At 39.2% G+C, this 25,776-nt stretch overlaps 1 protein-coding gene across 5 annotated transcripts in view; it reads left to right on the top strand.

The window, feature by feature from the left end:
• Sfmbt1 (Scm like with four mbt domains 1) overlaps window positions 1-25,776 on the top strand; it is a 118,023-nt gene that overhangs the window by 46,317 nt on the left and 45,930 nt on the right. For 4 of the 5 annotated variants that reach the window (XM_057769830.1, XM_057769831.1, XM_057769826.1 and 1 more), the window contains one exon: window positions 17,213-17,351. In XM_057769830.1, coding sequence (XP_057625813.1) covers window positions 17,324-17,351 — 28 coding nt within the window. In that variant the 5' untranslated portion in view covers window positions 17,213-17,323. Of the gene's footprint in view, window positions 1-3,597; window positions 3,628-17,212; window positions 17,352-25,776 lie in introns of all 5 variants that reach the window. The other variant, XM_057769827.1, reaches the window with a different exon arrangement.

Raw genomic sequence — 25,776 nt, 5'->3', positions numbered from 1 at the left:
TTGGGGAGAAAGGGTTTACTTAGCTCACACATCCAGGTCACAATCTATCATTGAGACAAGTCAGGGCAGGAACTTAAGGCAGGGGTCTGGAAGCAGGAACCGCTGAGGAACATTGCTTGGTGGCTCACTCACAGGCTCATTCATGCTTAGCCCACCTGCCTAGGAATAGTACCACCTACAGTGGGCTAGGCCCTTCTGTGTTAATAAGCAAAACAGCTCCACCCACAGATATTCCACAGGCCAGCCTGATCTAGGCAGTTCCTCAGTTGAGGACTTTTCTTAGATGATTCTTGGCAGTGTCAAGTTGACAAGGATAACTAAGATGGGAAGTTAGTTTTTATGAATTCAGGACTCTCTCTATACTCCAGGCTGCCCTCAAGCTCACTGTGTGGCCCAAACTGGCCTCAAACGCAGAGCAGTTCTCCTCTCTCGATGTCGAGATTATAGGTGTGACCTTTATGTCTAACTTGTTTTATCTTTTAAAAGATATCTATATGCATATGGAAAATGGATTTTCTTCAAGACCGAGGAGACAGTTTGGAAGTTTGGTTGAGGAGACAACCGAACTTGTCAAGATGAATAGGTATGATGGCACTGAAAAGAGAAGTGACCAGTTTTAATATGGTATGATGATGCAGACTTAGTAGGATTTCCTAGTAGATGGAGTGAGGGCAAATCTTGGTTGACTATACAGTACTGAGACGAGAAAACCTGAGGAGAATTGTGTTTGCAATTAGAATTGGGAGTCCAGAGAGTGAGTTCAAAGAATAATTGATAATATTTATAGCCATGAATTTCCATGACATTGGCTGAGAAGAGAATGCCAAACGTGAATGGGGAAAAAGTGAACTCAGTACCACACCTTGTAGAATTCTAACCTTTAGAGTTAGGTCTTAGTAACAGGGGATTAGGATTGGCTACAGAGGAAGAAAGGAAACCAGGAGACTAGAGTCAGTAGCAGAGAAGGTAAATGCTTTAGGGACCTGAAGTTTAGATGGAGGGAAAATATTGAATTTGGTGATAGGCTATCTGTGATCTAGACAAGCAGTGCCAGTGCAGTAGGGGAAACGAAGTCGAGGTTGAAGAGGAAGGAAGGGGATGGCATACGTAGACAAGGCTGGGTTGGACATCTTACTGTGAAAATGAAGCAGAGAAAAGGAGACGCAACGTTTTCTTTTGGGGGGGGAACAACAGTAGAGGTTTTGTTTGTTTTGAGGTTTTTTTTTTTTTTGAAGCAGCATTAGAGTATGTTTGCTGCCCCTTTGAACAGTGCAGTAGAGCTTGGCACAGGGATAGCTAGAGGTGATATGCTGCAGATCAAGAACAGGGTATCATTGGTAGTTAGAGTTCTCAACCTTCCTAATTCTGCAACCCTTTGATACAGTTCCTCATGTTGTGGTGACCCCCAGCCATAAAATTATTTCATTGCTACTTCATAACTAATTTTGCTACTGTTATGAACCATAAAGTAAATATCTGATCTATGACTCCTATGAAAGGGTCGTTCAACCGCAGAGGATCACAACCCACAGGTTGAGAAACAGTGTTCTAGAGAATGAAAGCAACAGCAGCAGGTGGTAGAAAAATAAAGGAATCTTATTTTCTTGGCATTCACATGACTGCAGAATTAACTTTTAAAAAATTACCTCGTTCTTGTATCTCAATTTTCTAAGTATGCATTGAGTTTCACTTTGTCTTAAAGAAGCAGAGGGTGAAAATTTATTGGTACTTCCTCTGCACTGAAGCAGGATTGGCGTGCCCATGTCCCGAGGCAGTCTGTGAAACCTGTGCTGTTGTGAGTTAAGGCTGTAATTGTACACCAGAGAGTGTTGGGCTGTTCCATAGGGCTACTGAGTTCAGAACCATCCAGACTGCCTACTTTGTGAGCTTGAAGTTAGTCCTTTAAGTTTACAAATGACTGTCTTCAGTGTTAGATAGTATCTTAATTGCTTTCCTTTCATTATTGAATGGCAAGTACCAGAAAGACAATGAAAAGCAACTTTTGTTGGGGTTCTGGAAACCAAACCCAGGGCATCACACATGCCAGGCAATTACTGTACCACTGAGCTACATTCCTCATCTAACTCTAGTGTGTGTGTGTGTGTGTGTGTGTGTGTGTGTGTGTGTGTGTGTATACATGTACACGCAGTATTTTGGAGTTGAGACAGGGTCTCACTGTGTAATTTGGGCTGTCCTGGAACTCACTCTGTAGACCAGGCTGGCCTTGAACTCAAAGAGGTCTGCCTGCCCTCTGCCTCCTGAGTGCGGGGATTAAGGGCATGTGCCGTTACCTTAACCTCATTGTTTTTGATAAAATCTTGGCATCTAATCAAGAAAAATAAAATAAATAGAGTCAGTTGTAAGCTTTCATCCTTAAAACAAGAAATATTTGGTTTTTTTTGTTTTGCTTTGTTTTTGTTTTTTTGGCTTTTTTGTTTTGGAGAAAGGGCTCGTCTACTTTAAAATATAAAGTTAAATTTTTTTTTAGTATACCTGTAGACTTGTGTGATTATCAGCATAGTTTAATCTTAGAATATTTTATTAGTCCAAAAAGAAGCCTTATCTACATTAGCAGTTACTCTCTACCCATCACTTTCTACTTCAGCTCAAAGCGACCACTAATCTACTTTCTGTGTCTAGATCTGCCTATGTTGGATATGTTGTGTAAGTGATATTTTATAATATGTGATCTCCTGTGGTAGCCTTCTTTAATTTAACATAAAGTTTTTGAATGTCATCCATGAGTTAGTGTATATCAGTATTTAATTTCTTTTTATTGTTAAATAATATTCTGATGAATATCATGACATTTATACATTTTCCATGGATGAACATTTGAGTTGTTACTACTTTTTGGTGGCTATCTCTAATGTTGCTGTGAATATTCCTGTACTGATTTTTGTGTGGATATATGTTTTAATTAATCTTGGAAATAGAATTGTTTATGTTTAACTTTTTTGAGAAATTGTCAAACTGTTTACCAGAGGGACATAACTGTAGTTTTTGTTTTTTGGGACAAAGTTTCTCTGTATAGCCCTGGCTGTTGTGGAACTCACTCTATAAACCCCGCTGGCCTGGAGCTGCCTGCCTGAGTCATCACACCTGACTTCTTCATACTATTTTGTATTCCTGTGAATATTCTGTGAAGTCCCCACACTTGACTTGGTCCATGCTATTTTATATTCCTATGAATATTCTGTGAAGTCCCCACAGCTGACTTGGTCCATACTATTATTGTATATGCCTATGAATATTCTGTGAAGGTTTTTGTTTCTTTGCAGCCTCACCAAGTTATTTTTCTTTCTTTTAAAATTGTTATTATTATTATAGTTATCCTTGTGGACTTAATTGGAAATATAACACATTAAAATACAGCAAAATGCCATTTTATGTTCACTAAAGTTGTAAATATTTAAAATTATGACCATAGGAAATGACTATATAGAGGTCTGTTATTTTTTATATGACTTCCAGATTGGTAGCTTTTTAAGTGGCTCTTGCTGAGATCGTGCTGCTTTTATGTTCTCATTTTGGATAGTCCTCCTGTTTCCAATTAACGCTTATATTGATTGTGTTCCTTCCTCTTCACCATGCAAGGGATGAAACTCGGGGCCTTGAACATACCAGGTAGGTGCTGCTACCCGTGGACTAACCCCTCCCTAGCTCTGCCTGAACCTTTTTTATCTACTCACCCTGCCAGCGCGTGTTGAGGGCCAGTCCCGCCCCGTTTCCACCCCCTTTAAAAAAAGAAATTTACCCAGTCTGGCCTTGAATTTGCATTCCTCCTGCCTCAGCCTCCAGACTGCTGATATTATAAATGTGGGCCCCATGCCTGCCTGTCCTTAAGAATCCAGTCCTGGGCTCTTGGCTTTGCTCAATGGGTAAAGGTACTTGTCAATCCTGGTGACCTGAATTTGATCCCAGGAACTCACATGGTAGGTAGAAGGAGAGAACCAAGTTGTCCTCTGGCCTCCACACATATGCTATAGTTCGCAAGTATGTAGGTGTGTATATGCGTGCGTGCGTGCGTGCGTGTGTGCGAGAGAGAGAGAGAGAGAGAGAGAGAGAGAGAGAGAGAGAGAGAGAGAGATCTTAAAGAAAGAAAACTAAAAGTCCAGTTCTGAGAGAGCCTAGAGCATGCACTGGTAGCCCTTGATTTTATGAAGAGTGTAGCATAGCTGAGCAAGGCATAAAGTACACTCACGTGTGATTGTTCTCTAGAGCTTTTTACGAGGAAGACCTGTCACCAGGAACAGCACTCAGGCATGCTCATTCCTTTTTGTTAACTGATTCATTGGGTTGTAGCTCTAAAAGCTTTGTGTAAGTAGTTCTCTATCTTCTTTCTGTATTTGAGGCTTTAGAACATACATAAAGTGTTTGAGAGGAAATGACAGAAGATGAGGAAGTCCATTTGTTGGGGGAAAGCCTTTCACATAAAGTTGTTTCTTTTTTGGATAGCCAGTAAATTAGCATGATGGAGAAATGACTTAGGTTTTAAATTTGTGTTGTGTGTAAATTAAGTAATACAATTTCTTTGGTTCTCCATTCCCTGGCCTCTAAAATGGGAGTATTTCAGATGTTGTTAGGATGGTGAAACAATTATACTGCACTGTGTTTGGTGCAGCGATCACTCAGATGTCAGCTCTTTTTCTCCCTCACCCCAGAGGAGTTTATTTAAAGAAGATCTTTTATAAATAAATAGTGTTTCTTCTTGAAGTAATTAAACTGGTTGTTATCTCAAAGTAACAAGATGATGAGACCATTTTGGCAAGAGTAAATATAGTGATGTACTTAGTTCTACACACTGAGCATCTCTGATTTGAATTGTTCATTAGGGATGCTCACTGGCAAAGTCTATGCAAATATTCTAGAATCTGAAATTTAAAACACTTATGATGACAGGCATCATGTAAAAGATACTCAACTTTTAATAATTTCTTAGAATGTCTAAAGAATTGATGTAATTTAAAACCACTATTATTAGAATTTATAGTTTTTTAAAAAAATCAATTCTAGACTCTTACTATTTCTATTTTCTTCCCCCCCCCCTTTTTTTTTTTTAACAAAAAAGCAGGGTCTTACTATGTAGCCCTGGCTATCCAGGAAGTCACTTTGTAGATCAGCTGGCCTTAAACTCACAGATACCTGCCTGCCTCTGCCTCTCAAAGTGCTGGGATTAAAGGTGTGAGCCAATATGCCTGGCTAGTTTCTTACTATTTCAAGATATAGTATTAGTAAAAAAAAAAAAAAATACTGTTTTCTCTCTCTCCTTTTTGGGAACAGAGTCTTGTAGTTCAGATGGTACCAAGTCACTGTGGCCCTGAATTTCTGCTTTTTGTCTCTTGTCTCCCTAGAGCTAGAATTATAGTGACCACACCCTGTTTATAGTGCTGGGGATTCAAACCATGGCTTCGTGTAAGCTAGGCAAACAAACTAACAACTAAGGTAGTAACCAGCTGTCAAGTACAGATTATATACAGGAAGAGATTTTTACTTGTGCTCTAAATCAGTTATATCCCCCTACTCCCTCTTTTTTTTCTTTCTTTTTTTTTTTTTTTTCCAGACAGGGTTACTTAATGTAACCCTGGCTGTCTGACTTTGTAGACCAGGCTGGCCCGGAACTCAGAGATCCACTTGCCTCTGCCTCCTAAGTGCTGGGATTAAAGAAGTGCGCCATCACTGTCCAGCCAGTTATTAATTTGTTTTTATTTTGCATCTGTAGTTTGTGAGGATGCTGATACAAGACAGGTCATACATTTTAAGAATTTATGTTTCATCCTTGTGCCGAAAATCATGACTATGTCTTAATTGAGAAAACTGTTACTTTTATATGAATTAAGCCACTGGCAAATCATTATAGGTGGAGTTTATTTTGCACTTTGAGCAAGGCTTTCCGTAAACACATCGAATGCCCCTTACAGTTTGAATAAATTCAGACTCTGCTAGGATCCTGTTGTCCAGTATTACTGTTAATCTGGTGGCATAGTTCTTGTGTTGTATTTAATATGAAAGTTTTCTGTTTTGGTAGAAAAGTAAATTCAGCAGAAACCTTTTCTTTGGCCAGGTTTGGACAACTCTGTATCACTGATTGTACCCAAAGTGCTATTCTAACTTGTTTTAGGTTTATCTGGTATTTTGCTTGTTTTTTTTTTTTTTTTTTTTTAATGCTCTGAATAGAGGAGGTTTATTTTGTTTGTTGTTTTTATTTAGAGGGTAGAATAATGATCACCTTTTATCAGTTTGAGCACAAATCACTGTGATATAAGCCCTATAACTTAGCAAGTTTTATGAGTGGGCTGTCCTGTCTCCATTTAAGGCCACCAGTAGAAGAGGTGGAAAATGTTTTTGTCACCTTAGACCAAGGAGCTAGACCAAGGAGCTGCAGCTCTGAGAGCGGCTTCTGGGTGACCGGTCTTCAGGTGCTTTACTTGTAGAGCTGTGACCTAGGGTTCAGGAGGGATAATACAAAATATTTGCCATTTCTCATAACAAAGTTTTCTTTGTATTTTTTAGTAGTTTTTTTTTTTTTTCAGATTTTGGCCATTTCAATATGCTTTTATTTGATAATTGAGGAGTATGATCTTTCAAAGGTTTCATTGCCTTTTTCATGTTTCTTGTATTTCTCTGTCCAGTTTACATACTTGTTGGTTTTCCGGTTTTATTTGGTGATCTTGGGAGTAACCCTGTCCCTGCTCCTATTTTTATTGCAGTGCTTCTGTGGAAAAATACTTGTATTTGGGCAAGTACTCCACCATTGATCTGTAGCCATTTATATACATAGCTCATGAAGGGTTCTCTGAATAATGGGTTAAACATAAAAATTAAAATGCCCTAATTGACCCTGTTTAGTTTGTCTTTCACTGTGGTATTCAGAGGGTTCCCAGTTCCCTCCATCCTCTTCTTTCTCAGTAGTCATCTTGTTTGTTTATTTGTTTGTTTGTTTAGGTAGGAGGCTGCCTATGCTCAGTCGAGTACATCCATAGCTATTCATGATGTAGAAGCAATCAAGTAAATCTCTAGAACTCATTAGACCTACTGAGTATTTTTAGTTTGAGGTTCATTTCTTGAATAGGTCCATTCTTGAACATCAAAAGCATTTAGAGGGCTTTATTTTCAGGTTTCTGTTTTATTCTGTCTGTAGCTCAACTCTTAGAGTTAGTCAAATAATCTGAGTCAGTGTTTTAGTTTTCTATTGCAATCACAAAAAAAAAAAGAACATGACCAAGGAAACTTATAAATGAAAGCATTTAATGGGGCTCATGATTTTTTTAGAGGGTTGGAGTCCATTGTGGCAGAGCAAAGACGTGGCAGTGGCAAGGACCACTGGGAGTTCACATTTCACAAACAGGAAGGAGAGAGAGAGCACTGGGATGGCATGTGCCTTTGGAAACCTCAGAACTCTTGCTCAGTGATATATCTCTGTCAAGGTCACACTTCCTAAACAGTTTTTACCAGCTGGGATTAAATATTTAACCATTAGCCAGTGTGTGTGTGTGGGGGGGGCATTCTCATTCAAACCACCATAGTTAGTATTCCAGGTTGCCTTCTGTGATTAATTTTAAGTATTAAATAAAAAATTGCCAGTTGCTTAGTACAAATTAGTCAAGTTTCTAAGAGCTTTGGGCCAGGCAACTAGATGTTAAAATTAGTTGTTGTCTGGTATGTTCTCAGTCATCATACCTGACAGTCATCTTAGTTTTTCCTGATATTCAGAGAAGCCTGGGAGCCTGCAAAGATTTGGAAAACTCCAGTCCCTGCTGCCCCAAACCCATGAACTGAAGGTTGTTTGATGTCTCTGAGCCTCCGCATCCTCACCTGTAAAATGCAATTATTGGTTGAGCAGAGTAGTTAAATTTAATAACATTCTAGTATCCCAAGTTGACAGCTAAACTTGCCATGTACTAAGATATATTTATTTGCTGTTTAAAATATAAAAATAGACAGGGACATACAAGTTGTGTACTATGTATTAACTTTATTAAATTAAAAAATGACATGCAAATTAAGAGTTTTATTAATAACATTTTCACACATGCATTTTATGTACTTTTAACTTAAGGTCTTTGGAAAATATACTCAGGAGTGATAAATCTGGATCATATGATAGTTGTAGGTCTTGTTTTTATGAGGAACTACCATACTGATTTTCATAGGGGCTATCTATATACATACATTTTACGTTCCCACCCACAGTGCTTAAAGGGGGTGCTCGTGCTAGTCTTTGCCAGTGTCAGTTTTTATTACTTGCTTGGTAAGCCATTCTTTTTGGTGTAAGATGGAATCAATATAGTTTTTATTATTTGCTTGGTAAGCCATTCCTTTTGGCGTAAGATGAAATCAATATAGTTTTAATTTCTTTTTCCCAGACGTGTAAAAATTCAGAATTTTACATATATTTATTGGCTACCTTTTAGAACTATCCAGTTCACTTGAAGGCACTTAAATACTACTTTTTCTTGATAATGATTACCAAGCAGCCCAGCCTTTTCAGTCCTTTAATAATAAATTAGTACATTTTTATATTGCTATTCTTGTGAATTAGAGTCCTCTTTATTTCTTAATAAAAAATATACTGACTTAGAAAATGTGTTTATCTGTTGAATGTGATAGTGTACATCTTTAATCCTAATTTGGGAGGCAGAGGCAGGTGGATCTCTCTGTGAGTTCAAGACCAGTGTGATCTACAGAGCATCCAAACGTGGCTAGCTATGGCTACACAGTGAGATCCTGTCTTTAAAAGGAAACAACAACAACAAAAAGTGTTCTTCTTATTGGTATCTATAAAGAAAACTTTTTTTTTTTTTTGAGACAGGGTTTCTCTGTAGCTTTGGAGCCTGTCCTGGAACTAGCTCTGTAGACCAGACTGGCCTCAAACTCCCAGAGATCAACCTGCCTCTGCCTCCCAAGTACTGGGATTAAAGGTGTGCACCACCATTGCCTGGTCAAACTTTGAATTTATGAAAAAATATGATCATATCAGCTATAGGAGATTTGTCATTTCTCTAGCTTATAAAATAGTGGGATAAATAAATGATTTTAAAATGCTTATCAACTTTGGATACCATGAACAAAAATTTCAAAAATCATAATTATCTTAATATTTCATAGAAGTAGGTACTAATTAGTAATTGCTGTGGAAATGGCTGTAAAATACTCAATAGTGTGAGCCAGGAACTTATAAATTTATCAGAACTACATTTCCAGTATTATTATAGAATAGTCAATATAGTATTTATGCCTGAGACTTTTTAAAATGTGTTTTAAAACTTAGAAAAATTGACATTTGAGGGCCTTTACTAGAAAATTCGTGTCACAATTGAGACCTAAAAATGTTAGCATAGGGGCTGGAAAGATGGTTTAGCAGTTAAGAGCACTGACTGCTCTCCCAGAGGACTCAGCTTCAATTCCTAGCACCCACATGGCAGCTCACAGATGTCTTTTAACTCCAGTTTCAGGGGATTCAGTGCCTCATTTTGGCTCTGAGGGCACCAGGCACACAAGTGGTTCATAGATAAATATGCAAGGAGAACACCCATACACATAAAATGAAAGTCACACATTTTTACAGTGAGCATAACTTATTGATTAGCATGGGAAATCCCTTCGTGGATTTAGAGAAAATGAAGTGTAAGGGGGGGGGTTGAAGCTAATCAGGAAGTTGCCACAGTGAAAAAAACAAAAACAACCCCTACCCCCAAAATCAACCCTATTCTAGATTTTATTTTTAAAAATGGGTATTATAATCAGGTAAAGCATAGCTTATGAAAATAACTTAAACCCAAAATGCTACACATATAAGGTATAAGTCACAGTTCTAATTGGCAACATTTTTTTGAAAGCTCAAAGAGCAAGGCCTCAGTAGTGATGGAAGCAGACAGGCATGTTCCTCTGATTTCCTTTGGAATTCGTAACTTTTCTTACCAAAACTGCTCTTCTCAGATTTTACAGTCTTCATTACAGTGCATCCTTCTGATTGTTCAGGCTCAGAATTTACTCTCTTCATCCATCTTTACTCCTTTCAATGTTTTCACTGTTCCTGTCCTCAACCTAGACACCAGTGCCTCTCATTGGACTCTTCCAATATCTTCTAAATTGATCTTTCTGTTCCTGCTTTTATTTCCAGTCTGTTTCAACACTGTTCGACATAGTTGTAGAGTAGCTCCTTGAAACGATCACATTATGCCCCTTTTCTGCTCATAATTCTCCAGTGGCTTCCTCAAAGCCAGAGTCTTTCTAGCATCCCATAAGTTCTTTTTTTTGGGGGGGGGGAGATCCATTTATTAATGGTTCATATAAATTCTAGAGGAAGGTAGTATTAGTTCTAAACACTGTTTACCAATGTTGGGACCACATAGACTCAGCTATTAAACACATGGTCCACAGTTGAAAGCAACGTTCAGGGAGGTAGTGCAGCCTTGTTTGAAGAAGTGTGTCTCTGGGGTGGGCTTTGAGAGCTTGTATCCTTATTCCATTTCCACTCCTAGTTGACGTTTTTCTTTGTCTGTGTGTCTACCATCCCCCTAGATGCTGCTTGTAGTTGATGGCTCAGCTTCCTGTTCTTGCTGCCATGCTTCATGCTGCTCTGCTTCCCCATCACAAGGGACTCCTATCCCCCTGGAATCATAAGCCCAAATAAACGCATTCCTCTATAAGTTGCCTTGGTCATGCTATTTTATCACAGCAGCATAAAGTAACTGATACAGAAGTTTCAGCACTAGTTTCTCATCTGTTGCTGTGATAAAACCATAACAAAATGACTTTGGTGGAAGGGTTTATTTGGTATGCACTTAAAAAATAGTTTGCCATCAGGGCAGGAGTTCAGATAGGAATCTGGAGGCAGGAACTGAAGTGGAGACCATGGAAGACTGCTGCTTACTAACTTTCCCTTATGACTTGCTCAGCTTGTTTTCTTATACAACCAGGACCTCTTGCATAGGGGCGGTAACACCCACAGTAATCAAGAAAAGCCCCACTGTGCTTATAAGCCAACCTGAGGAAGCAGTTCCTCAATTGAGGTTCTTTTTCTTGGAAAGTGTCTTAGTTTGTGTCAAGTTGACAAAATCCAACTAACATAGACTATTGTTTTTAATCTAAATTTCAGTCATTCAATTTTACCAATAATGATTCAGGTGAAAACCTGCTAGCTCAGAGAAACAGAAAAAGCACTTGGCTGACTTTCCTCCTTTGCCAATGTCCCCAAAAGAGAACTTTCTCCTACACTATCTCAAACAAAACTCCTCAAACTGAATGTCCCTCCCTTCTACTTCCTGTGCATCTCTCTGTGTCCTCGTGCCCCCCCTCACTCTCTGTGTTTTTTTTTTTTTTTTTTTTTTCCTGTCAACTGTTTGGTTGTTCCACCTCTTAACCTATGGTTGACTTTATTTAATCCTATTTACAATATTCAAGTGGAAAGCTCTTGGATTAAAAGTATGTGCTAACACTGAGCCATAGTACAACTAGGCAGGTTTTCCAGTAAATAACATAATCTCGGGGTTTATAGTGTACTAATACCCCGCAGCAATATTCTTTCAGTATACATACCATTTTTTAAGAAAAATCTAAAAGTGTATTTTACATGTCATAAAATTCACTTATGTGAAGTGGCGGAGGAGAAGGCTTGATCGATAAACCACTTGATTGACACAGCATAAGAACTTGAGTTCAGATCCTAACGGCCCACATTAAAAAAGAAAGCCGAGTGTATTATCATAAACCTATAATTCTACACTGGAGGGGATGAAACAGGAGAGATTCTGGGGCTTGCTGACCAGTCATCTAGCCAATTCAGTAAGTTCCATATTAGGTGAGACCAACAGGAAGGGAGGAACTCAGTCCCCCCGAAATAGTGGAAGGCGATAGACTCCCTTGACCTCTGACCCCCACACATGTACATACAGAGACACAAAGTGTACAGTTAGAGTATTTTCTCTTTTCATTTAGTTATTTGTTATTTATTTTTGAGATAGAGTCTTACTGTATAGCTCTGGCTGTCATGGAATTTACCATGTAGACTATGTGGCCTCAAACTCTGCTCTGATTAAAGGCAAGTGCCACTATGCTTGGCTGAGTTTTTCTTTCTTTCTTTTTTTTTTTTTGTTATTAAAAATTTCTGCCTCCTCCCTGCCTCTGCCTCCCATTTCCCTCTCCCTCCCCCGCTCCCCTTCCCCTCCCCTGCTCCCCTCCCCCTCCCTCTCCAGCCCAAAGAGCAGTCAGGGTTCCCTGTCCTGTGGGAAGTCCAAGGTCTTCCCCCCTCCATCCAGGTCTAGGAAGGTGAGCATCCAAACAGCCTAGGCTCCCACAAAGCCAGTACGTGCAGTAGGATCAAAACCCAGTGCCATTGTTCTTGGCTTCTCAGCAGCCCTTATTGTCTGCCATGTTCAGAGAGTCCGGTTTTATTCCCTGCTTTTTTAGACCCAATCCAGCTGGCCTTGGTGAGCTCCCAATTGATCAGCCCCATTGTCTCAGTGGGTGGGTGCACCCCTCACGGTCCTGACTTTCTTGCTCATGTTCTCCCTCCTTCTGCTCCTCATTTGGACCTTGGAAGCTCAGTCCAGTGCTCCAGTGTGGGTCTCTGTCTCTATCTCCTTCCATCGCCAGATGAAGGTTCTATGATGATATGCAAGATATTCATTCATCAGTATGACTATAGGATAGGGCCATTTCAGGCTCCCTCTCCTCAACTGCCCAAGGAACTAGCTGGGGACATCTCCCTGGACACCTGGGAACCCCCTCTAGGGTCAAGTCTCTTGCCAACTCTAAAATTGGCTCCCTTAATTAAGATATATACTTCCCTGCTCCCATATCTACCCTTCCTTTATCCCAGCCATTCCATTTCCCCAAGTTCTTTCCATCCTCCCCTTCTCACTTTTCTCTCCCCATCTCCCCTTTCCCCCATCCTACCCCACCCCAGTTCCCAGTTCTTGCCCGGCAATATTGTCTACTTACAATATTTTCTTTCTTAAAAAAATATACAGAGAAGTACCAGGATCTTAGCTATCATTACCAGCTATTACAGGATGATACAGCTATCACTACCACAATCCAGTTTTCAAATATTTAGTGTTCCATCAAAAAAAATATTAAGCACAGAAACTACCGTCTGTTAATTATTGACCTCTCTCCCTGGTGTTTGGCCTCCATTAATCTTTCTGTGCCTGTAGAGGTGAAGACAGTTTGCCTGTCTTGGATGTTTAACATAATTGGAAACATACAAATTTGGCTTTTATGTCTGTCTTCTTTTACTTACTATAGTATTTTTAAGGTAGGTACCCAAATGTCTTCTATTGCTGTGAAGAGACACCATGGCCACAGGAACTCTTACAGGGAAAACATTTCATTGAGGCTGGCTTACAGTTTCAGAGGTTTAGTCCATTTTCATGGCAGGAAATGGTGGCATGCAGGCGGACATGGTGCTGGAGAAGGAACTGATAGTTCTGCATTTTGATCCGCAGGTAGCAGATGGTGACTGTACCACACTGGACATAGTTTGCGCATATAAGACCTCAAAGCCTGCCTCTACAGTGACACACCTACTCCAGCAAAGCTACACTTCCTAATAGTGTCACTCCTTGTGGGTTGAGCATTCAAACTCAATGTGGGCCATACCTGTTTAAATCACCGTATCACATCATAAAATGTAGTAGTATTATATTTTTTTTTGTGGATGATTTAGATTTCATTGTTTTAGATACCCCATATTTTATTTATCCATTAATTGATTAGTAAACATTTGAATAATTTTTACCATTTATCTATTATGAATAATGTTGCTGTAAATATTCAAGAACAAGGTAGTTTTATAAAAATATTTTTATAAATTTGAGAATTTCATAAATATAATTTTAATCATATTTTCATCCCTATCTCTTCCCAAATTCACCCCTGCCCCTCTATACCCATTTCAACTTCCTCTTTAAAAAAGAAAACATCCTAGGGTCTAGTTTGTGCTGCCCATATATTTCTGGGTCTTATCCATCCACTGAAGCATGGTTGATCTACCAGGAGCCACATCTTTAAAGAAAACTGACTCTTCCTCTCAGAGAAGTCATCAACTGTCCATAGCTCATCAGGGATAGGGGCTCATGAACCATTTTTCCCTCCATGCTAGACCATTGACTGCCTTGATTTTGTGCAGGCACAGCTATTGTGAGTTCATGAGAATAACAGTTCTGTCACGTTCAGAAGAGTGTTTTGCTTTGGTCCTCTCTTGACCTCTTGCTCTTATAGTCTTTTTCTCCCCTCCTCCTTGATGGTCCCTAAGCCTTGAGGTAGAATTTTATGTAGTATTGATAAATCCCATTTGGGCTGGAGATTGGGCTCAGAGTTATGAGCACTTGCTTCTCTTAAAAGAATACCCAGGTTCACTTCCCAGCACCCACCCAATTCCAGGGTTCTGTTGTTCTAGCCTCCTCAGGCACATATATGCAGACAAAACACTCATACCCATAAAATAAAAATAAAAAAAAAATAAGTAGAATAGATGGTGCATTTGTGACTGAGCATGCCAGCAACACTTCCTGACCCTCTGATCAGGTGTGAGTTTCTACATTAACTACTCTCCACTGCACAATTCCTCCTGATTTGATCTGAGATTTGAGAGCTTCACTAATCTGTGAATAGAGGGATACAAATTAGAGAGCAAGTTGATATTATGTTCATTTAGCAAAATAATAGTGATGGGTTCATCCCTGGGTTGTGTGTGCTTCCCAGCCATGAATTATTGGCCAGATTTACAGTACCAGGTAGTGTTTCTCCCTGTATAGGAGGCCTTAAATCCAATGAGGAAACTGTTGGCTATTCCTGTAGATAGAAGTTTCTGTCTTGCCTGGTCCCTCAGCTGTTCATTCCAAAATAAACACACAGAGGCTTATATTAATTATAAACTGTTTGACCTATAACTCAGGCTTATTACTAACTAGTTCTTACAACTTAAATTCACCTATAATTCTTATCTGTGTTTGCCACATGGCTTGGTACCTTTTTATTACCATTTTGCTTCCTCTATGTCTGGCTGGTGACTGCGTCTCTACCTTTCCTCTTCCCAGAATTCTCCTACTCTGCTTGCCCTGCCTATACTTCCTGCCTGACTACTGACCAAACAACATTTTAGTAAAACAATACGAGTGACAAGTCTTTACAGAAATTTCCATCTGCGCAATTGCTTTATCAACCCTAAGCCATATATGTATGTGTGTTATTGTTGTTTTGTTATTGCTCTTTTCTTGTTAATGGAGTCAAATCCAGGGTGTCTCTGCTTGACAAATGATCTATCACTATGCTATATCCTCAGCCCCTGTCTACATTCTCACCTTTTGGATATGCATGTCCTCTTAAAGAATTAGCATATCAATAAAGTAAAACACTTCCTTTGGAATTTGATTGAGAATAAAAATGTTTCATTAATAACACTTTTAATGACTGGGTGTGTTGGCATGCCTTTTAACCACAGCAGAGGTTAGGGAGGCAGAGGCAGGCAGATCTCTGAGTTGAAGGCAAACCTGGCTTTATAAATTCTAGGGCAGCCAGGGCTCTATAGAGAGACATAGTCTCAAAACAAGACATTTAATGACTATATTTTACATATTTATATCCTTGTGCCATGTTTTCCTTAACATTTTCTCATTGTTTGCCAAGTGTGTTAATATTTGAGAGACTTCCAGGAGAGTCACTTAAGTCTTGAAATAAAGTCTTGCCTGGACATTAGAAGAACCTGTTCCTAAGAGGAAATAATTTTAGGTGTTTAATGCATTTATTAGTGCCAATTTTTGAGCTAAGACAGATACTCTATTGGTAATTGAATTTACATAATCTTGAAAAGATTACATTTTGATCAAATTTAATTTAGTTTATATAGGTGACTAAGATTTGTCTGTCAGTGCTTTAAAATCTGGACTTCGTCAGACTTTAATTTTTAATTTTTTTAGACATGTAGCAGTAGATTAGCAACAATAAAAATAATCAGGAGAAACAACTTAATAAATCAGCAGAAGATTTTTATCCTGTAATCAAGTTTATTTGACAAATATGAACACTAGTTTAATTTAATATCTAAAGCAGACGTATGCAGGGAATGATGGTTGGGTAGTGTTGAGAGTGAAGGAACAGGAAATAGAGCGACTTTTAGTGACTTATACCTGCCAGGAGCAGAGTTAGAGCTGTAAATCTGAACAATTGGACATCGACCATATTTAACAGCAGACTTTAAAAGTATACGTCTTTTGAATTGGAATAGGTGTGCAAATTAAAATATCTTAGTAGGTTTTCCCCTTAAGTACCTGATAAATAGTTATTGAAATTTCTTTCTTAGAATTAACCATAACAGCCATGCATCCCACCATTCAGAAGGCACAACCAGGAGCATTAGGAGTTCAAAGTCATCATCATTTGCTTTGATTTCAGAGATAATACAGTAATCAAGGACATGAAATGTAGATATCCTTCTTGATTAAAAGTCTGGTTCTGCTGCTTGCTAGCTATTGGCTCCAGGGCAGGTATGATAATTGTTCTGTACCTGTGAGCTCATGATGATGATGGTCACCTTTTAGTGTGCTTAAGTGAGCATGAAGTCTCTTTTCAGGATGACACAGATATTCTAAGACTGGTATATGGTAATAGCTAAATTCTCTGTAAATTTAATTAAAAATTACTAGATTGTACATCTCCTATGTGGATTCTATTCCAGTCAAACTTTTTTTTCTTTTTTATTTATTTATTTTTTCCTTGAGACAGGTTGTCAGTATGTAGCTCTGGCTGTTTTGAAACTTGCCATGTAGACCAGGCTGGTTTCAAACTCACAAACTGCCTGCCTCTCACTGAGTCCCGGGAATAAAGATGTGTGCCATTGTGCCTGATGCTCAAGGAGGCCAGAAGGCATCGAGATCCCCTGGAATTGGAGTTACAGGTGCATGTGAACCACCATATGGGTACTGGGACTTGAACCTGGGTCCTGAAGTCATCAGTCAGTGCTCATAACTCTTGAACCATCTCTTCAGTCACAATTTATTGTAATCCCTAGCTGTTAAGGCTGTTGCAGTCTTCTTGTACACACATCTGGGTATCTATACTCATTAGACAAACTTCACATTTGGAAAAGATGCCATGTCCCCCCCACCACTGTAATCCTACATCCTCTAAGTGATTTTCTTTTCTCTGTCCTCTCAACCCAATCAAATGCTGGCCATGTTTGTAACTTTCTAAAAACACCTTTGTTTAGATCCTTGGATGCCCACTGAACAGAAACTTGAAACCTCAGATCATCGTCCTATCGTAGCAGAGCCTCAACCTTTCCTTGGCCTGGGGAGGAGCCAGCCCATATGCTGTGGAGATGAACGGGGAGCAGCAGCTGGATGCAGGTATCGGTTCTGCTAAACCCCTCTCCAGAGTGCAGATGCCTGTGTCACTTTGTCTGACTTGTCTTTTCTACCACTAAACTGGCAGCCCTTTGAAGTCGTACAGTTTTCATTGCTGTCTATTGAGCCTGGCACTAGGGACCACAACTACTGTTTGCTGAAAAATAAAAAAAGTTTTTATTAACAGGCCACATTTTCTACATAATTGTACTTTGCTGATTACTTTATAATTGCTTTTAAATATTTTGAATTCATAGGAAGTTGCAAAGATAGTGTCAATAGGTTCCATGTTACCCTTCATTCAGTTTCTCTCATGTAACTGTTATATAAAATATTTTATGGGCATTGATAAGGTTCCCTGGAACTGGAATTAGAGACAGTTGTAAGTGACCATGTGGTGCTGAGAATTGAACTCAGGTCCTCTGGAATAGCAGTCAGCTCTTTGAACCACTGAGCCATCTCTCCAGCCCCCTCACTACACTTTTTAATCTGAGGCAGTTATTAATCTACTGTCTTTATAATTTTGCCATTTAAAGATGCCTCATGAATAAACTTAGTATATGACTATTTGACGTTTTTCCCTGAGATAACTTTTGATGAGTTGACACTCTTGCATGTCAAAGTTTATTAACTTTTAAAAACTAATTAATTACTTAATTTTTATGTGTATTTTTGTGGTGTGAGCATGACATGGCTTACATGTAAAGATGGGAGGACAGCTTGGGAGCATAGGTTCTTGTCTTCCACCATGTGAGCCCTAATGATGAACTCAGGTAGCAAATGCCTTTGCCTCCTGAGCCATCTTGCCAGCTACAATTTGTTACTTTGTATTATGAGTCACATTTCATGAATGTATTGCACTTATATTAACCACTCATGTTTTCATTCATTTTGATTTTTCTAATTTTTAGCTATTGCAAATAAGTTTTTGTCAGTAATTATGGATACAGTAATCTATTTTGGGAGAAAAAATGCCAATGAGTGTATTTTTTTGTCTTAACATTTTTTATTGATATTTATTGAGCTCTACATTTTTCTCTGCTTCCCTCCCTGCCTCTCCCCTTCAATCCTCCCCCAAGGTCCCCATGCTCCCAATTTACTCAGGAGATCTTGTCTTTTTCTACTTTCTACTTCCCATGTAGATTAGATCTATATAACTCTTAGTGTCTGCATTGTTGTCTAAGGTCTCTGGAATTGTGGTTTGGATGGAATATTCTATAGATGTCTGTTAAGTCCATTTGAGTCATAACATCTGTTAGTTCTCTTATTTGTCTGTTCATTTTTTGTCTGATTGATCTCTCCAGTGGTGAGAGGGGAGTGTTGAAGTCTCCCACTACTAGTGTGTGTGGTTTAATATATGATTTAAACTTTAAAAGTGTTTTTAAAATATATTTATTTATTATGTATACAATATTCAAGTCTGTGTGTATGCCTGAAGGTCAGAAGAGGGCATCAGACCTCATTATAGATAGTTGTGAGCCACCATGTGGTTGCTGGGAATTGAACTCAGGACCTTTAGAAGAGTAGGGAATGCTCTTAAACGCTGAGCCATCTCTCCAGCCCTAAAAGTGTTTTTTGACATATGAGGGTGCCCTTGTATTTAGGGCATAGATGTTCAGTATTGAAATTTTCTCTTGATGGATTTTTCCTGTGACTAATATAAAATGTCCTTCTTTGTCTCTTTTGACTGATTTTAGCTTGAAGTTTATTTTGTTAGATATTAGGATAGCTACACCCACTTGTTTCTTAGGTCCATTTGATTGGTATATTTTTTCCCCAACCTTTACTCTGAGACGATGTCTGTCTTCGAGGTTGAGATGCATTTCTTGTATGCAGAAGAGGGATGGATTCTGTTTTCATATCCAATCTTTTAGCCTGTGCCTTTTTATGGATGAGTTGAGTTTATTTACATTAAGGGATATTAATGACCAGTGGTTGCTACTCCTGTTAATTTAGTTTTCATCGTTGGTGATGTTAATTTGTGCATTTTTTATTCTTCTGGATTTGCTGTAATGAGATCATCAATTTTCTGTGTTTTTGTTGGTGTAGCCATCTTCCTTGGGTTGGAGTTTTCCTTCTAGTATTTTGTGTAGGGCTGGGTTTGTGGCTAGGTATTGGTGAAATCTAGATTTGTCATGGAATATCTTGTTTTGTCCTTCTATGGTGACCGACAGTTTTGCTGGGTGTAGTAGTCTGGGCTGGCATCTGTGGTCTCTTAATGTCTGCATAATGCTTGACCATGACTTTCTGGCTTTCATTGTTTCCACTGAGAAGTCAGGTGTAATTCTTTTTTGTTTGTTTGTTTAATTAAATCATTGCCTGGTTCATTATGTCTAGCCTCTTATTGGTTAACTCTCACATCTTGACTTAACCCATTTCTAATAATCTGCATAACACCATGAGCTCGTGGCTTACCGGGAAAGATTTAGCATGTGTGACCTGGCAGTTCCATGGCAGCTCTCTGTCTGCCCTTCTTCTCAGCATTCAGTCTGTCTACTCTGCCTGCCTAAGTGCTGCCCTATCAAAAGGCCAAGGCAGTTTCTTTATTCAGCCAATGAAAGCAACACATAGACAGAAGAACCTCCTACATCATTTCCCCCTTTTCTGTATAAACAAAAAGGAAGGCTTTAACTTTAACATAGTAAAATTACATATAACAAAACAGTTATCAAGCAAGAACTACAGTTACTATATTTATATCTACTTTATCTTGTATCATAACTAAGGAAAACTATAATAATAACTTCATTCTTCAACTTCATCAAGACTCCAGAAGGATATAATATTACTTAATTAAACAGGAAGTACATTGTAAGCAACTTCCAAAATTCTAGAAATGACAGAGACATCTTGCTGCCTGTACAGTCATCCAAAGTTCTTCTGTACCGTCAGGGCATCCATCTTTAGCCTACAGGCCCATAGTATCCAGCAGACATTTCCATGAAGCAGGAAATTTTAAAGACAATTCAGTCATTTTTTTTCTGTGTCCTGCAGAATGTCTTGCAGACTCTTTTATGAATTAGGAACTCTGAAGGATCATCTCACCTTTAGGCAAATTCAGTAGTCATCTCTCTGTGGGTTCTTCATGTCCGGTTCATGCATCAGTCCAGGCCAAGAGCAGTTTCTTGCCCAAATGGCTAACCAACTCCATAAGGAGCCTCTTTGATGCCCATTTTCCTCTTGAAGTAGATTAGTGCTTCCCTGAGCAGACGTGTCTCATTGTCATGAAAAGTCCTAAGTTATTAAATCATTTTAAATGCCATATTCTGTAGTCTTTGAAAGATATGAAGAATGCCTGTCTAAGTGAAATATATCTCTATATATCTAGAAATTCTAACTAACATGACTACAAGCTTGACAATTATTGATGATTATCCATTGACAACCTGTATTTCCTAATTATGCATTACATTTTTATATGAACTACACAATCACAATACCTTAATCAAGAGCAGAAATATACATATAACAAGATTGACCTTAAATTTATATCAATAAAGCCAAATCCATACCAATGCAAATTATTTATATCTATATTATATCTAAATGAAATGTAAAAAAACATTTATAAACAATATTTGGGAACATGGGTGCAGTTTTTTCTCTCAACTGCTTCGTGCTGTATGGGGGCGCTGTTAATTAGGTCTTTCATGGTGTATCCTATGTGCTAGGTTAATCTCAGTCAGCAGTTGAGTAAAGTAAGTTTTTGAGGGTGTTTAAGGAAACCTTTCAGGAGGGCTGGTCTGTCATATCATATTGGTCTAGAAGCAATCCACAGAGGTCTCATCCTCTATGAAAATAAAAGAAGAACCGCTTTTCCAAAACATCATATCCTTATACCCTAATTCTGAAGTCATAATACCTTTATAATATCCATGCTGGTTTAGCTTAGCATCCCACACAATGAAACGTGTCTCTGCGGTGTGACTGATCTAATGGGAGCTCACCAAGGCCAGCTGGACTAGGACTGAACGAGCATGTGATCAAACTGGATTCTCTGAATATGGTTGGCACACTGAGAAAGCAACGACTGGGTTTTGATTCTACTGCATGTACTGGCTTTTTGGGAGACTAGTCTGTTTGGATGCATACCTTCCTAGACCTGGATGGAGGGGGGAGGACCTTGGAGTCCCCACAGGGCAGGGTACCCTGACTTCTCTTAGGTCTGGAGAGGGAGGGGGAGGGGAGTGAGAGGGAAATGGGAAGAGGGGAGGAGCTGGAAATTTTAATAAATAAAAAATGAAACGTCTTTCTGTACTTAGCTCCTTCACAGTCAAAAAATTTAAAGAAAACACAATAATACACATAATCCAGACTCTCTGTGAATTTTCCATTTTTATGTAGCTTATTTTTTTAATCTCTGATTATCTGTACTCTGTTTCTTTAAAGACTTTGTCCTTTTTAAAGCATTAACTTTATTTTATGACTCTCTATACTCTTTTTCTTCTCTCTCACAAGCCTCTGTACATTTATTCAACATTGTGACCCATTTAAAGGTCACTTATGTCTGAATCTGTAATTCTTTACTGTCCAGGAACACTTTTGCTTTGCACTTTTAGAATGCTAAGCTCTTAAGAATCAAAGCTGCGACAATCCCAGGTCAAATACAGGTACTGCCTGCTTGCCCCACCGAGTCCAACATGGCGGAACCGCTTGTGCCTCTGAGCCGTGTGCACTGCACCACTGGTATAGCAAAGCTGCTTGGGCCTGTGAGTCAGTTGTGCCTCTGAGCCACACACAGTGCCTCCCTTTCAGGCATACAGCAAGTCCAGTTGCCATCAGACCGTAGCACTTTACTTACAAACCCCATCCAAATGCTCTGTCTCCTGCAAGAGACAGTAGCTGCGCTAGCAGCATAGCCCAGAAAGCCAGCATTTTAAAACTGTGCGGCTTTTTTTCTCGCTACAGCTGAATCAGGAAAATCTCTCTTAAAGCAGCTGAGGCAAGCCGCCAGCAAACAGCAAGAAGCTGTGTTAAACTCTGTATTCTTTTTGAAGCTCTCTCAGATTTTACATGGAGTCCGTTTACCACGTTGGAACGCCAATCTGTTGTGTGAGAGGGCCTGCTTTAGGTCCCGGCCACCCTGCTAGTTTACACCTGAAATAATTACACAGAAATTGTATTAATTAAATCACTGCCTGGCCCATTATGTTTAGCCTCTTATTGGCTAACTCTCACATCTTTATTTAACCTATTTCTAATAATCTGTATAACACCACAAGGTCATGGCTTACTGGGAAAGATTTAACATGTCTGACCTGGCAGTTCCATGGCGACTCTCTGTCTGCCCTTCTTTCCTGCATTTAGTTCTGTCTACTCTGCCTATAGTCAGGGTAATTCTGATAGGTCTACCTTTATATGTTACTTGGCCTTTTTCCTTTGCAGCTCTTAATATTCTTTCTTTACTCTGTATGTTTAGTGTTTTGATTATTAGGTGGCAAGAGGACTTTTTTTTTGGATCTATTCTGTTTGGTGTTCTTGTATCTTCATAGGCATATCTTTCTTTAGGTAGGGAAGTTTTCTATGATTTTGTTAAATGAATTTTCTGTGCCTTTGAATTGAACTTTTTCTTCTATACCTATTATTCTAAGATTTGGCCTTTTTATGTTGTCCCATATTTCATGGATATTTGGCGTTAAGCCTTTGTTAGATTTAATGTTTATTTAACTGATGAGTCTATTTTCTCTATTTTATCTTCAGCACTTGAGAGTCTCTCTTCCATTTCTTGTATTCTGTTGTTCATGCTTGCATATGTGGTTCCTGATCTTTTTGTCAAGATTTCTGTTTCTATAATTCCTTTGGCTTGTGTTTTCTTTATTTTTTCTATCTCAGTTTTCAAGTTCTGAATAGTTTCTTTTATATGTTTGAGTTCTTTTTCTTGGTTTGTGATTTGCTGATATCTTCCAATTTTTTGTTTGTTTTTTCCTCCATTTCTTTAAGTTAATTTCTCATTTCATCTTTAAGAATTTCAAACATTCTCTTGAGGTTATTTTTTTAGACCATTTTCTTCTGGTTCATCCATATTTGGTTGTTCAGATCTTGCTTTTGTATGGTCTTTTGGTTTTACTGAATGTGTACTTTGATTAAATCCATTGTCTACTTCCTCCCCTCCAACTCTTCCAAAACCCGTAGCTGTTTTTCCCTCTTAACTTCTTGTGATCTTTTTAAAAATCTAGTGAGTCCACTTAGCCTATGTGTGCACAGGTTAGGGCATCTGCTAGACCATGGGCAACCTCTCAGGGCTTGCAGCCAAAGAAAACTGGCTCTCCTCCAGCAGCCATTACTTGCTAATACTTCTTCAGCTGATGGTATTGTGAGCCCCTCCTGCATCTGTGCTGCAGTTTTGACCAGTTTGGATTTGTGCTTGATGAAGTTGCAGCTTCACAGTCTCTGAGTACTGAGGACGAAGCAGTGTGATGTAGATGCTATATGTGGGACTGAGTATCCTACAGTCTTGAGTGCAATTTGCAAACGATAGGCTTAGTGATAAGATTTCCCTACTAGGTATTTGATCTCCCCAGCCATGGGCTTTTGACTACATTTATGGTAGTAAGTATGAATTTTCTTCCTGTGGAGCAGGCCTCACATCCAATTAGAAAGCATTGGCTGTCCCCATAAAAGTCATGTCATTAGTGCACCAGTGGGCATATCTTTTTATTCTTCTCTCATATTACTTTACTACCTGACTACAGTTTCATCTTCCTCTACTCCCTTCCGCCATCATTCCCCCTACCTCCCCTCTCTCCCAGAACAACTCTTCCAGTTTTCTTTCTTTTTTAAAAAAGAAAAAAAAAAAAGAAAAGAGTTCATCACCCAGGGATATCCACTGAACATGGCCTAACAATATATAATAAGACTGGGCATAAACCCTCATATCAAGGCTGGATAATGCAACCCAGTAGGAGGAAAAGGGCCCTAAGCACAGGCAAAAGAGTCAGAGACACCCTCCATTCCCACTGTTGGGAGTCCTACAAACACACTAAGTTATACAACCATAAGATATATGCAAAGTACCTAGCACAGACCCCTTATGCATTTGTGAGTCGCTTCAGGCTCTGTAAGCCCCTAAGAGCCGTGCCAATTGATTCTGTAGTGTTGGGGGAGGCCGCTTAGCCCCAAAATAATCACACAAAACTGTATTAGTTAAAACAGTGCTTGGCTCATTAGCTCTAGCTTCTAATTGGCTAACTCTTACATCTTAATTTAACCCATCTCCATTAATCTGTGCATCACCACGAGGTCATGACCTACCAGCAAAGTTTCAGCAGGTCTGTCTCTGGTAGCTGCTCCATGGCTTCTCTTTTGACTCTACCTTCTTCCTCCCAGCATTTAGTTTAATTTTCCCTGCCTATCTAAGTTCTGCCCTATCAACAGGCGAAGGTAATTTCTTTATTTATTAATGGTAATCACAGCATACAGAGGGAAATCCCACACTGTAGGTCGTGTTCTCATGGTGTCCTTGGCCCCTCTGGCTTCTCTCTTTCAATCCTTTCTGCCCATTTCTGCAGGGTCCCCCTGGCTCTGCCTGGTGTTTGGCTGTGGGACTCTGCATCTGCTCCAGTCAGTTGCTGAATGATGTGCCTCTGATGACAGTTGGGCTGGGCACTAATCTATGAGTACAGCAGAATATGATTAGGAATGATTTCATAGACATTTTTTCCCCAGTTATATTTAGTTCTGTTCTGGGTCTCTGGACTGCCCTGCCTCTGGTTCTTGGCCATCCAGACAGTATCAGACATGGGCTCCCTCTGGTGGCATGGGCCTCAAGTTGGACTAGTCATGGGTTGGCACATCCTTTTTTTTAAAACTTATTTAAATTTATTTTATGCGCATTTGGTATAAAGGTGTCAGATGCCTGGAATTGGAATTATAGACGGTTGTGAGCTGCCATGTGGGTGTTGGGCATTGAACCTACGTGGTCTGAAAGAGCAACCTGTGATCTTAACTGCTGAGCCATCATCTTTCTAGCCCTAGTGGGCACATCTTAACCAATAGGTTGGTAGTGAAACTTATTGGGTCCATGGTTGAGTAAAATTGATAACTTTTCTCTTCTACAACCTCTGTAGCACCTTCTAGTAATGTGGAAACTAGTCATCAAGGAAGAAGCTTCTAGTCCCCACCCTTTACAAAGATTTGGGGGTTAATCTTAAATTATGTATATTTGTGTGATTGTATGTGGATTTGTGCATGTAAGTGCAGTGCCCACAGGGAGTTGTGAGCTGGTTCATAGAAAGTGGAAGGGTAGCTCAGATCCTGTCAAGTCTTTGCAGTCTTAGATGGCTGGAGGTAAAGGTATGTGGATAGACCTTGCTCTAGAGATAGCAGTGGACTTCATGAGAAATAGAGATAGGATATGCTTCATTGGATTGTATATCAGGGCTGAATAAAGAAGGAGGGGACCAAAAGTAAGTTCACACTTTCTAGATTG

Source organism: Chionomys nivalis, chromosome 5 (genome assembly GCF_950005125.1).
Source record: "Chionomys nivalis chromosome 5, mChiNiv1.1, whole genome shotgun sequence".
Lineage (NCBI taxonomy): Eukaryota > Metazoa > Chordata > Mammalia > Rodentia > Cricetidae > Chionomys > Chionomys nivalis.
The sequence above is the reverse complement of the archived record's forward strand: the minus strand, read 5'-3'. Positions and strand labels throughout refer to the sequence as shown.